General features: G+C 34.6%; 1 protein-coding gene across 6 annotated transcripts in view; it reads left to right on the forward strand.

Annotated features, from left to right (window-relative positions):
• The window catches only part of RYR2 (ryanodine receptor 2), a 431008-nt gene that overhangs the window by 329081 nt on the left and 89773 nt on the right, over positions 1 to 12154 (forward strand). For all 6 annotated transcript variants that reach the window (XM_074896823.1, XM_074896825.1, XM_074896824.1 and 3 more), the window contains 4 exons: positions 2472 to 2521; positions 7098 to 7158; positions 8830 to 9068; positions 11376 to 11457. In XM_074896823.1, coding sequence (XP_074752924.1) covers positions 2472 to 2521; positions 7098 to 7158; positions 8830 to 9068; positions 11376 to 11457 — 432 coding nt within the window. The remainder of the gene's footprint in view (positions 1 to 2471; positions 2522 to 7097; positions 7159 to 8829; positions 9069 to 11375; positions 11458 to 12154) is intronic.

Consider the following 12154-nt stretch of genomic DNA (forward strand, 5'->3'; position numbering starts at 1 on the left):
TGAAGTTTCTAGCAACAATACTAAGCATAAGTAAGTAATGGCTGTCTCGACCCTGTGCCATCTCATGGACTAATCTAATCTGGCAGCTTAGCTGAATGGCATTCTCCAAATAATTAAAAATCTTTGTCAAAATGAATGCATCTAGATAATTTTTCCACTCTATAAGCTGAGGGTCTTCTGTCTGAAATGTCTTGGGTAATAATTTTTTCATAGTTGTTAAGTCAATAAAACCCCATACTTCTGGAATATGGCAAACATGGATGTATCAGCATACATGCTGCATAAATTCAGGACATGCACATGTGCTGTCTAGCTGTGTGACATTCCTGAACTCATAGCCCAGCAGTACGATCAGAGCTGCTGCCATACTTAATTGAGTTACCTTCCATCCAGAATTGTCAGCCAAAGAGAAGAAAACATATGCAAGGAAACCTTGGATGAATGATAGCTATAAACCAGTGCTACTGAGCAGTTTATTTCTTAATTACCAAGACACAAAGATTCTAGAAACTAAATTATATGATCCTTTTACTGAAGGGTTGTTTTGGGCCATTTTAATAGATTCCCAACATTTTTTTGTTGGTGTCCCCCGCCCCCCCCCCCCTGCAGTATTGTAGGGAGTTGGCCAAAGCTGAATTTTGGAAATTCTGTTGAGTTTTCCCTTTAGATTTGTTTGAGTACAACTCATACATAGGACTTTCTTCAAGTTTACGGCAGTTCCTGGCTGCTTTCTTTTTCCAATTATGATGTTTGCATTCATTAAGATACAGAACAGTGTAATTTTGAGTATTGGTATATTGAGTATTGATGCGGTGACAGTAACAAGTGCAATAACTATTCCATGTTCAGCAAATACATTAAGTCCAGATCTGGTTTTGGGCAAATATGAGTCAGACCTTTTCCTGAAATATGGTGTCATTACATTACATCTTATTTGTAACTAACCTTTTCAGGACTGGGCTATTTGAATTTTTCATCCCTTAGACTATCTTACGAGTCCTTGTACTACAGCAGTTGTATAAAATCAGTTCTGGACATCAGTCTGAGTACTGGCCATTTGGACATTTTAATTTATTTATTTATTTAACCTAAACTAATTATACTGGAGATAATAGGTTCAGTCTGACTTTGTGAAAACATAACATCTGCTGAATGCTACAGTCAGTTGTGTAACATTCATATGTTAGGAAATTATCAAGATAGATTGTGAGCTATTTAATGTCTTTGTTAGAATGGACACAAGATTTATATGATGCTAACATGCTTCTGTACAGCTTTTCCAGTTGGACTGGGTGAACCAGGATCCTCATAAAGAATATATAGTATGTGTCTGCCTCATGGAATAAAAAGTGAACTGAGATCCCAGAACATGCACCAACCAGACTCATTTCTAAAACAGAGCAGTTGCTGTTGCTATAATGGATCACTGTGCACTGGCTAATTAGCTGGATTCAACACCACATTAACCTGGCTGTTCTGATTCTGGACATAATGTTTCCATTTGGCACCATGCTCTTGTCTGTCAATGGAACAACATGTTCAGATCTCATCCATAAACTGTGCAGACATGCTCATGGTATCTTTTGCTTTTAAATCAGAGGTTGATAGCCAGCCTGTGTGCCTAATAATTAAATAGCTTAATAAAATGACATGATATTGTTCATGTCATTTATAGCAGATGAGGGGTTTTGCAGCATAAAAAATAACACCAAAATTGATGTTACTCTTGGAGAAAATGCTCATCCTAAACTGGAGCATGAAGAGTGAGATAACCCCTCCGAAATCTGGAGGCCAGGTAAATTTGGGTAGGGCAGTGTGCTCCTGCTTCTGTGAATTAACACAAAATTTCATTGTTCATTGTTCTAAATGGGGCACTGCTCGTCAGCACGGGAAGTAATTCAAACATGTGAAATGAAATAATTGATCATTTCCATTTTTGTTGGTTTTTAACCATGTAAGCAGCTATTTTTCATGTTAAGTGTGTTTAAAAAGTAATGTTTGAAAAGAAATTAGTAGTGTTCAAGATTACAAGATCCAGATCGGACTAGTTAAGCATTTTCCATCAAACACTTCAATTAATCTGATTTCCTTACCTTTTGTTTTCAAATTGTCAGTGGTATCCTGAATAGCACACTGACCACATTTTACTTCTTAAAGCTTTGATGGTTATTTCCTTGTGGATTATCATACAGGACGCTTTTATATTAATTAGCTTTGCTTTTAATTTTTTTTTTTTTGTTTCTTTAATTATAATATGTGCTTATTTAACCATGTTTGTTAAGGATATGCACTTAAAAACTCTTTCTTTAGTACTCTGTCCCACATTCTGCTCAGATAATTGATTCTTTCTGCGTGACATCATGTTGCTTTTCTTGCTCATATATCAGCTGTTATTTTTTTCTTTCTTCTCCCCCCACCCTTATTTTTTTCCTTTTCCCTTCTCTTCTCTTTTATTTTTCTTTTGTCTTCAGCCTGTTCTGCAAACTTGGAGTTCTTGTCAGGCATAGGATTTCACTGTTTGGTAAGGAGACCCTTGACAAATACTAGCATGGCCATCACTTGGTTTTCTTTGCCATTTTTGCATTGTGTTATGTGCTGCTTTGTTGCATGCTGCATGGCTGAAATGAATGGTCTTCACAGACCACTAATTGTTTAGGCTGGTAGATCACAGAAATTATTAGATGGAATACAAAGCTTTTGTAGTTATCAGTTTGGGGGTTTTTGCTTAGTTTTCCGTGTGTCTTAACTAATATCTGGATTTCATTATCCTGCCAAAGAATTTTGCTGAGTTGATGATAGTTACTAATTTGTTATTTTATTCTAAATCATTTGGGAATAACAGAGCATCAGAACTGCACATTTGTACTGGAAAGTCATTAAAAAAAATTTGTAGTGGGCTGAAATGCTTAGTTACGTTCTGTGGAATTCTTAAATATTCCCAGGTGTGCCTGACTCCACATACGCATGTGTATTATCCTTCTGGTATTATGTGAATCTAGCAGGAGCTCGGTGTTTGTCTTATGCTGTGTAAAAATCACTTAATTGAAGTCAATTTGAAGTCTATATCAAGTGTATTCATTATATGCTATGTGTGGCACAGTCATTTATTCTCCAATTTTTTCTTATGCCATGATGATAAGATAGTTTAAACAGTACATCCTGGGCATATATAGCTTCTAAGATGGATGCATTGCAAACTTCAGCATCCATGAACATACTTAATTGGGTAATTACCTAGCGAATTAGGATTTGATTAAGATAACATGGATCTAACTCAATTCCTACATATTTCATTCAATTTGAAGGGAAGGAATTCACTTGCTGCAGCAGTGTGGTGTTTAAAAAGCTTACAGACCGTTATGAAAACCATTAAACTGAGAAGAAAGATCGGAAGTTATTTTGGGATATCGCTTTTAAATATGTTTTGGGATGAGCTGAGTGGATTTGCCTGTAAAGCCAAAAGATCATAGGAGGAATGGAGTTGTTTCTGCAGCTGTGTGGCATTGTTGCAGCTTTTTCTGAAGGGTGGAGTATGTCACAAACGTACATATAAGCTCTGGTTTATACTCTAGGTTGTTTCTTCAAAGAATGAACTAGCTCAGGTATACTATTAAAATTTTGCAAATCTTTTTTATTATTGTGTGAATTTGTTTTTCTGACTTTTTTTCTAAAACAAGTAACAGTTGAAGTTAAGAATCTAAATCATTGGAACTTCTTCAGTACTAAAGAAAATATATTTTCCATTCCTCATCTCAGCTTGCTTGTTTTCTGTTGTTTGGCTGGGTTCAAGTGGTAGAAGGAAATAAGTCAGATGGGATCAGTTGAGTATTTGCTATGGCTACAATTTGTTTATTAACTTCTTTTCTAATGTGCGGTAGCTAACAGGATACAAAATCTTTATGCCAAGACAGAAGTGTACTGTGGCTTTTTCCATGAGTTATGACAAGGTCACCATTAGACTGGAGCACGGTCATTTACTGTGGACCTACAAACTCAAGTCAAAGTCACTTTATAGTTTGCCTTAACTCGAAACTGAATTACTTCATGTAGCAAAACCTGATCAAAAGCATTGCACTTATGCCAGCAAAGACAAGACCTGTGTAGAAGAGGGGAAAATGCTATGAGGACAGCCTCTGAGCACAGCTGGAGCCTAAACAGTTTATTTGTGCTTTTTGGAGGCATCTTGAATGAGCAAGAGTTGCTTGATAATAACCTTTATAGATAGTAGGGAGTTTGCTCTAGCAAATAGCAAAATACTATATAGTTTTGCTATATAGGTGTTTTATGTTATTGTGAATTTGAATGGTACTTCTGAATATACAGTTGCTGTATATATAAGTCTTGATAAAATGGGAAATTAGGCATGCAAGTCTTCCAGAGTGAGCTCGAACAGTTAATTGCATTTGATATCTAAGAGTGTCACTGAGATTACGGAATTGTAATTCAGTATGGATTTAGTATTTCTTTACAACGTGAAAGTAGATCTTGACCGCAATAATTTACTATTTGAGAGCTGTAGCTAATGCATCAGTAAGACTGTGTTGATTTACTTTCATTATTGTTCATGGACCGAATTTGAAAGTTTTTGGTGAATAATTTTGGTGAATTGGGCATTTGAATTTATATTTTCTCAGTTTAAAAAACAAAAATTATATGACTGGTTTGATTCACTTCTTTCATATTTTTTAAATGTCCAGTAAGGCATTCTTTCTATGTAAGTATATAAGCAATCTAAAAAAAAATAATCTTCATATGGGTAGTACAGACCCATGTAATCTGAAACAAAAATTAGCTGGGTAAGACATCAGATAAGAAAGACCTAGTTTCACTCACTTTTGGCGACTTAGAGAAATTAATCAGAGGAGTTTCTAAAAAAAACCCAGAGGCTTTCTCTGCCTAACGATATCCTGAAAGTGTCCTTCCAGTGAGGTATCCTGGAATTAATATCCATAGCACTTTCACAATACAACAGTAGTTCTTCCCTCCTGATATAATAATATAGCTTTCTAAAATACATAAGACTGCACCTTCTGAACTGACTTTTGACCTCAGGTTGGAAGCAAACTGATTCTTGACATGTTCAGTTTAAAAAGATTTTTTTTTTTTTTTGAGATGTGGTATTTTAAGGCAAAATATTAAAAAATACTCTATTTTGTTGTGTTTGTTTTAGAAACACAGTGTAAACAACTAGATTCATGACATTGAACAAAAGCAAGATACAGATTTTCACTGAACCTAAACCTGTCTTTCATAGCAAATTACATTTTCTAATATTTTGTAACAAATCCTGCCTGAAGGAGACATTCCAGAAAAGAAGTTTCATGATAAATTTGAAAGTCTGCTTTTAGTGTTACATGGATAAAATTGACCAAACTCTAGTATGTCAGTCAGTTTAGACTGAAGGGGCTGCATTTATGATGGCCACTGAATTGTGCTATGATATCCCAGTCTGTGGAACCAACCACACTGCAGTATCTGCTACAGGGATATGCCTAAAGCTTGTCTGGTTTTCAGAATAACTAGATGAGTTTCTGACCCTTCCATCTGGTTGCAGCATATGGAGTGCCTGATTCCTGATAAATATTGGCTCTTGAAATGTGTCTACACAGTATAAATAGATTGCTAGTGTAAATTTTCAGGGAACTGGAGTGAGCATCTCTGTATTACACTGTAGCATACAGTGTATACACACTTGCACAATGGATGTTAAGGTACTATTTCCTGACGGTCTAATCCACAGTCTATGTCTGGGTTGCTTTGAGTACTTCCCTCCATCCCTGCTGTCATTAGCACAGTCCTGCCCTCTCTTCAACAGCACTGGCATTTGTATCACCAGAGCAGTAAAATAGTAAGGAAAAAAAAATAGGAACTGACAAAAAAAATTAATCTTTTGTGGTGTCTTTTTTGGTAGGACTTTTTTAGGCCACCTCAGCTTTCTCATCTGTTCGCTCTATCATTGCATGACCACCAGTGCAAAGAGGGTAGGATTGCCTGGCTGGGGACAGCCATGGAAGCTGTGGTTCAGGTTTGTTTAATCTACTGCAGATGAACACCACAATACCTCCTCATTTGATAGCATAGAACAACATTCTCGGAGCTGCAGTAAACCTCCCACTCTTTCCTTGCAATTTATCTTTTAAAATTTCTATTTCACTGAAGCAGTTGCTAATTCTAGTTGTACGTTTGCCTGTATTTTCAAGTGAAATAACCACCAGTGAGAAAGTATAGTACACTGTATGCAGATGACAGTGTTTTCAGAAATCTATCTTAAACATTCAATTTGTTTTGTTTTGTTGGTTTGTTGTTTTTTTTTTTTTAATTGAGAAACTTTAAATATACAGAGAAGCAAGAAAAGGTATTTTCATTTTTGCAGAGATTTAGATTTTTTAAAAAATAAATACATTAAATAAACTGCAGATCAAATTTGTGTTCTGGATTTAAAAAGTGAATTTAGAGGTGGCTTGTACATGGCAACATTTTGGGATGTACATATGCATACTAGGCATATTGTGTGTAAGTTCTCTTTTTACATATGTAAGTGTGAAAGATATAATTGATTATGGGAGATGCATTTTATGTCAGAGACTGTTACTGATGTGGGCCACACCTGATCCTGCTATAAGTGGCTGGAGCCTATTGGTAACATCAGGGACTAACCTTTCTGATGACATTTTATATAAATGTTCTCTTCCTGCAATAGCAGCTTGTGAAAGTTAACAGCTTTTTTGTTACTAAGAGGGGGAAGATAAATGTTCAGATGAACTTGAATCAGTTTAAGCAAAATTTATAGAACTGAAATGAAAACCAGACAATACACTGCAGCTCTAATTAACCCCACATTAAAGTGCTTCCATCTTGACTGCCTCAGCTATTTGATGAGAGATGCTTTACTGCCTCTAGTTACTGCATTTGTGTAAACAAAGCTAAGACAACAAACTGCATGTTTTTTAACTTGAATGTTAAAATTTTGCAGAAGTTCAATTGCTCTTCTGCTGTCATTTACTCTTTCATTAAAACCAAAGATAAAGTTAGCAGAGTGTAGCTATGCTATAGAGTATGCTCAGCTTAATTGGTGGATAATTTTCCTCCCTGTTTAGGAAATGATGCAACATCAATAGTCAACTGTCTTCACATACTGGGCCAGACTTTGGATGCAAGGTAATGCTGAATATATTTTCTAAAGCACGAAGAAAATCACTGAAGAAAATAATGTGCGGTCAGATTTGGGCTACCTGTGTAAAGCTACAGAATTTCAAAACTCAAGAACTATTGTACTGAAAAGAATTACCATTGCAAAGTAGCTTAATTACTAGTTAATTAATAGGATTTGACAGGACAATATTTGTAAGTTACACTTTCAACTTCAGTTCGGATCAGTGGTGTCCTAGAACTGCTGGCTGTTAGTTCATCTGGTTTTAATCATGTGACTGTCCCAAACTCACAGTAATATTAGAAATATTTTATTCTTCCACCTACACTGTTAATCAGAAAATTCAGGAGTTAAATGCACATGGAGTGCAGTAAATATGTCTCGTAGAATGTCTTAATTGCAAAGTTAATTCAAGTTTTAATTTGAACAAAAAAACCACCTTTACATCAAATTCGGTGATACTTTTAAGTTAAATTGAACTGCTTGAACCATTGTGAGGTTTGTAAATGAGGCAGTCCTAAAATATTGGAGGATAATGTGTAGCTTTTCATTAACTGTATAGTCAGCTATCTTGTGCTGATAGTTGACTCTTAGATCTTTGCAGTTGTGGAAAAAAAATGATAGTTTAAACTGCCTCCATGGTAATTTAAGATAACTTTTTTCACTTTGCATTTACTCTCAAATGTTTAATTGAATGGATGACATGCAGATAGCTATTTTTCTCAGTATTCTTGCAGTGACTTAAATGAACAAATTTTGCTTTCCATTTGCTATAGGGTGGAGTCATAATCATGGTCATTAATATGTCTCAGCTGTTGCATAGTAATCCTTTAGGTTGCAATATCTTGGCTTTTTTGTCACTTTGTCCATGCTCTATGCAATCATACAGATGGAATACAGATACAGGTGGAGGTCACCAATTCAGTTCTTGGTAGAGATGTAAAAATAGTGCCAGATGGAAATTAAGGAATTCATGGAAGTTACATGGAAGTTTGGTAATATTGCCATTGAAACTGTAAACAAACAGACAAACAAAAAGACGGGACTGTGATTCAATTTACAAAAGAATTTCACTGGGATTTATTTCATGCATGCCTTTATGGATACTTTTTGTAAACAGGATCTCTGTAATTGAGCTAGTTAAAACAACTAAGCTAATAATTCTCCTGGATTATCTCATTATGTAATTGATTATGATGTTATAGTTATGTAATCAGTGCATTTATTTATTTATTCTGAACAGATTTTATTGTTTTTACTCATTCCTTTCTGATGCCCTTATTGTGGAGGCAGAAATATGACTGTCATGGTTGGGAAGACTTTCTGAGTTCTAGCTTGAGATAGTTCTTCTCTTCCTAGAGTCATAAATTGCAGACTTTCTTCTTCTTTTTTGTTAGGTGTTTTTTTTTCCCTCTGAAGGCAAATGAATCACTTAATTTGTAAATTTAAAAGGACTATTTTCTCAACGAGAAAATGGATAAAATATCCTTGTGTTCTGCAGGATATCTATGAAATGATTTTTCAGTAGATTGTTCTGCTATGAGAAGATTTTCCAATGTCAAGAGGAAAGATTTTTCTTCAGATCTTTATTATCTATTTCATATAAACCAAGACTAGGCTTTGTTCCATACTTGTCTAATAAAATACTCTTTTTCATTCTTTTTGCATGCTATATACAGGACTGTGATGAAAACTGGTCTGGAATCTGTTAAGATGGCATTGAGAGCCTTTTTGGACAATGCTGCTGAGGATCTGGAGAAAACAATGGAAAATCTTAAGCAAGGCCAGTTTACACACAGCAGAAATCAGCCAAAGGGAGTTACACAAATCATTAATTATACCACAGTTGCTCTCCTGCCAGTGTTATCTTCATTATTTGAGCATATTGGACAGCACCAGTTTGGGGAAGATTTGATATGTATGTATTATTTAGAAGTGTCGTGCCACTAAAAGATCTGTAGTGACATGTAGTAAGCATTGCTAGACACTCAGTTCTATAGAGAAGGACAAATCCTATGTAATTTTGACAAAATTGTCATTGATTTAATCAAACTTTTGCTGTAATTGACCTAGAACAGTCTGCAGGTTTTAGTGGACTTTGTGTAAATACTAAAGCAGATGTGGCTGTGATCAGACAGTCAGAACTCTCGAATTTGTTTATAACTTTACCATAGATTTACTGTGACTTTCTTCTTGTGTGGAAAGTTACTTTGTGTAACTTAATTTGTCTTTGCTCTGTCTATAAATGAAGTTATACTACGCGAATGATATTATTCTTTTGTACATGCACCTTGACTCAGTTTCAGCAGGTGGGTGCATCTCAGATCCTAAGGAAAAGTGGATGGAACTCCTGAAGAATTTGTGCACTGGAGAAGGGAATGTGTGTGAGGCTCTATATAAGAGATTTCTGTAGAGATTCTGAGTATGGCAGATACAATGTCCTTCATTTTCTCAAACCAAGTCTCTGCAAGACAAAATTTTGCAGTCTGCAACACAAAACTTTAAATATTTTAGGAATTCCACAGGAGTCCAGACTGCGCTAAAGGAGGCAGTTCTGCTCTGTGTAGCTAACTCAGTTATGGAAATAACAGAGAAGGACCTGGAACAAAAGAACATAAAATTATATGTTTTCTCTTTCTAGAATCTGGAAAAGTATTATTTAAAATAGCATTAAGAGAACTGTTTTTGAAAATTTGCAGTTTTATTTATGGATTTGAGTGTGATGAGATGTAAACATCCACTTTTCTTATTAAATTATATTTGTGAAATTCAGGAGCCTGACAGTATCCAGAAAACGTCATCTGTGGGGTTCACATACATCACTTGTTCATCATAAACCACTTTTTCAGACATCAATATGTTCATGCTTTGCATAATTTTTGATCTCTGGTATTCCATGTTTTGGAACTTAATAATTAGCCTTTGATACTTTATCACTTAAATTGATAATCTTAACCAGCTATTCTACATACATCACACTGCTGTCAAACACCCAATTTGGAATCTATAAACTGAGAACGAGTAATTAATTTAAATTGTGCCTATTTATTTTGTCTAGAGCATAATTGGAAAGGCTATTTTTTCTTACACACAACTTCTCTTTACATCTTGTTAAGAATAAGATTATCTTATTTGTATTACTTTGTTGACAAGCATCTTGACCTGGTGCTTGTACCTGAGAGTATTACTACATGTGCAGAGTACTCCATGGTGTGATCATGTACAAAGGTGGGTCAGTGTACTATGTAAAAATACTCCAAGATGATCCAAACTAGAAAGCATGGTATAGTAAAGAGCCAGTCTGTATAGCTTTGATGCACTATCTTGTAGGCTCTCCCAGCATGTTAAGTCTTATCCTATTTTACTCCCAAGATTTCATTGCATATTGGGAGAAGATAGCACCGTGGGAGAGACTAGAAAAAATACATACGGAAAGACTGGGGGAGTTCTTGATGGTTCTTAACACTGTTGTTACATTATTACTGCAGATTACAGTGGAAAAGCATTTTTTCAACTAGATGTTAAGATTATTCTCACATTTTTGTGACTGAAACATTTGATGCTTTAAAAAATTATTTCATAAGGATTAAAGGATTATTTATTTTTTTAATCCTTTGTCAGTCTAAAGTATAAATTTAAGTACATGCTATTAACTGGTATCTGTTTCTAAATAAAAAAATAAAAAAAAGCCCACAACTGATTAAAAGATTGAAATACCTGTTTAATAGGATTGCCTTTCTTTTGTAATGTATTTTATACAGCGGTGTTACATTTGTAAATCTATCTGTTCCCTATTAATTTTTTTTTAGTTTCAGCACTTTATTTGATTTGCCATGAAACTTTCTTAAGTTCTCCAGACAAACTAGAAAAGTTTCAATGACACATTTTTTATAGCTATTAAATTAATAAATTATTAAATTATGCAGTTAAATGTTATCCATAAAGTGTTGATATGCCATTAATTTCAGAAAGTTAGTGCACTGGTGAAATAGGTTTACTGTCTTATCTGGTAACTTTGTACTAAAGTAAATGGAAGTTTTGAGTAAAGACTATGGCACTCAGTGTTCAGAAGACTTTTTGTATTTAGACAGTGGTTTCTGTGGATTTCCTTTGATAGCTTAATATTACCAATTCAGTTATTGTCATAAGAAATGTGTTTTAATTCTACAGAAATGTATTGCAAAGGAAAATCTCTTTATACCTATCATTTTCTTCTTTTCTTTAGTGGAAGATGTTCAGGTCTCCTGTTACAGAATACTTGCCAGTTTATATGCCTTGGGAACCAGCAAGAGTATCTATGTAGAGAGGTAAGAAGAAAAATTGTTCCTCTATTTTTAATATTTGTGTTTATATTTAGCTTCACGAGTAAGCAGTCCAGAAATGAATATAAGAGGAGATTGTTGTTGGAAAGATATCTTGAGAGAAAAATGGTGCTCAGATTTTAAATGGAATGAAGCTGCCTTTATTATAATACAGTTAAAATGTTGCATTATATGTTTGTCAAAATATATTTCTCGATTAAAACAAAAAACTACAAATCAAATTATCTGTCTTTGCAATAAATATCACTTGATTTGACATTCAGCTGGAGAACTGTAAAAATATGTCATTCAGCTCAGCTGTTGTTATAATTCTCCATTATGTATTGTTTAATTTTGATGTATATTTATTTCTCATTACTCTAAATTTAATTTATCACTCATACAACAACTACTTCTTTTCTAGCTCAATTACCCAGGGAAGTGACGCTTTATAATTGCTTTTTTGTTCATCTATCTGCTAACCTCCCTCCAAGTTATGTTTGGTCTGTTGAAACTTTATTTGCCAAAAAAATAGAGGTACCTAGATAATTCAGTTCTTAAAACAGAATAGTTGCTCTATAGTGACTAGCACCATTGTGAGAGAAGGCTAAATAGGACTCACACGTTTCAGATACTGGTAGCAGTAATCTAGCAGGAAGTTCATATATCTGTACACTGTCTAGCAAATTAATCTGTACATAAC

This window comes from Athene noctua, chromosome 1 (assembly GCF_965140245.1).
Source record: "Athene noctua chromosome 1, bAthNoc1.hap1.1, whole genome shotgun sequence".
Taxonomy (NCBI): domain Eukaryota; kingdom Metazoa; phylum Chordata; class Aves; order Strigiformes; family Strigidae; genus Athene; species Athene noctua.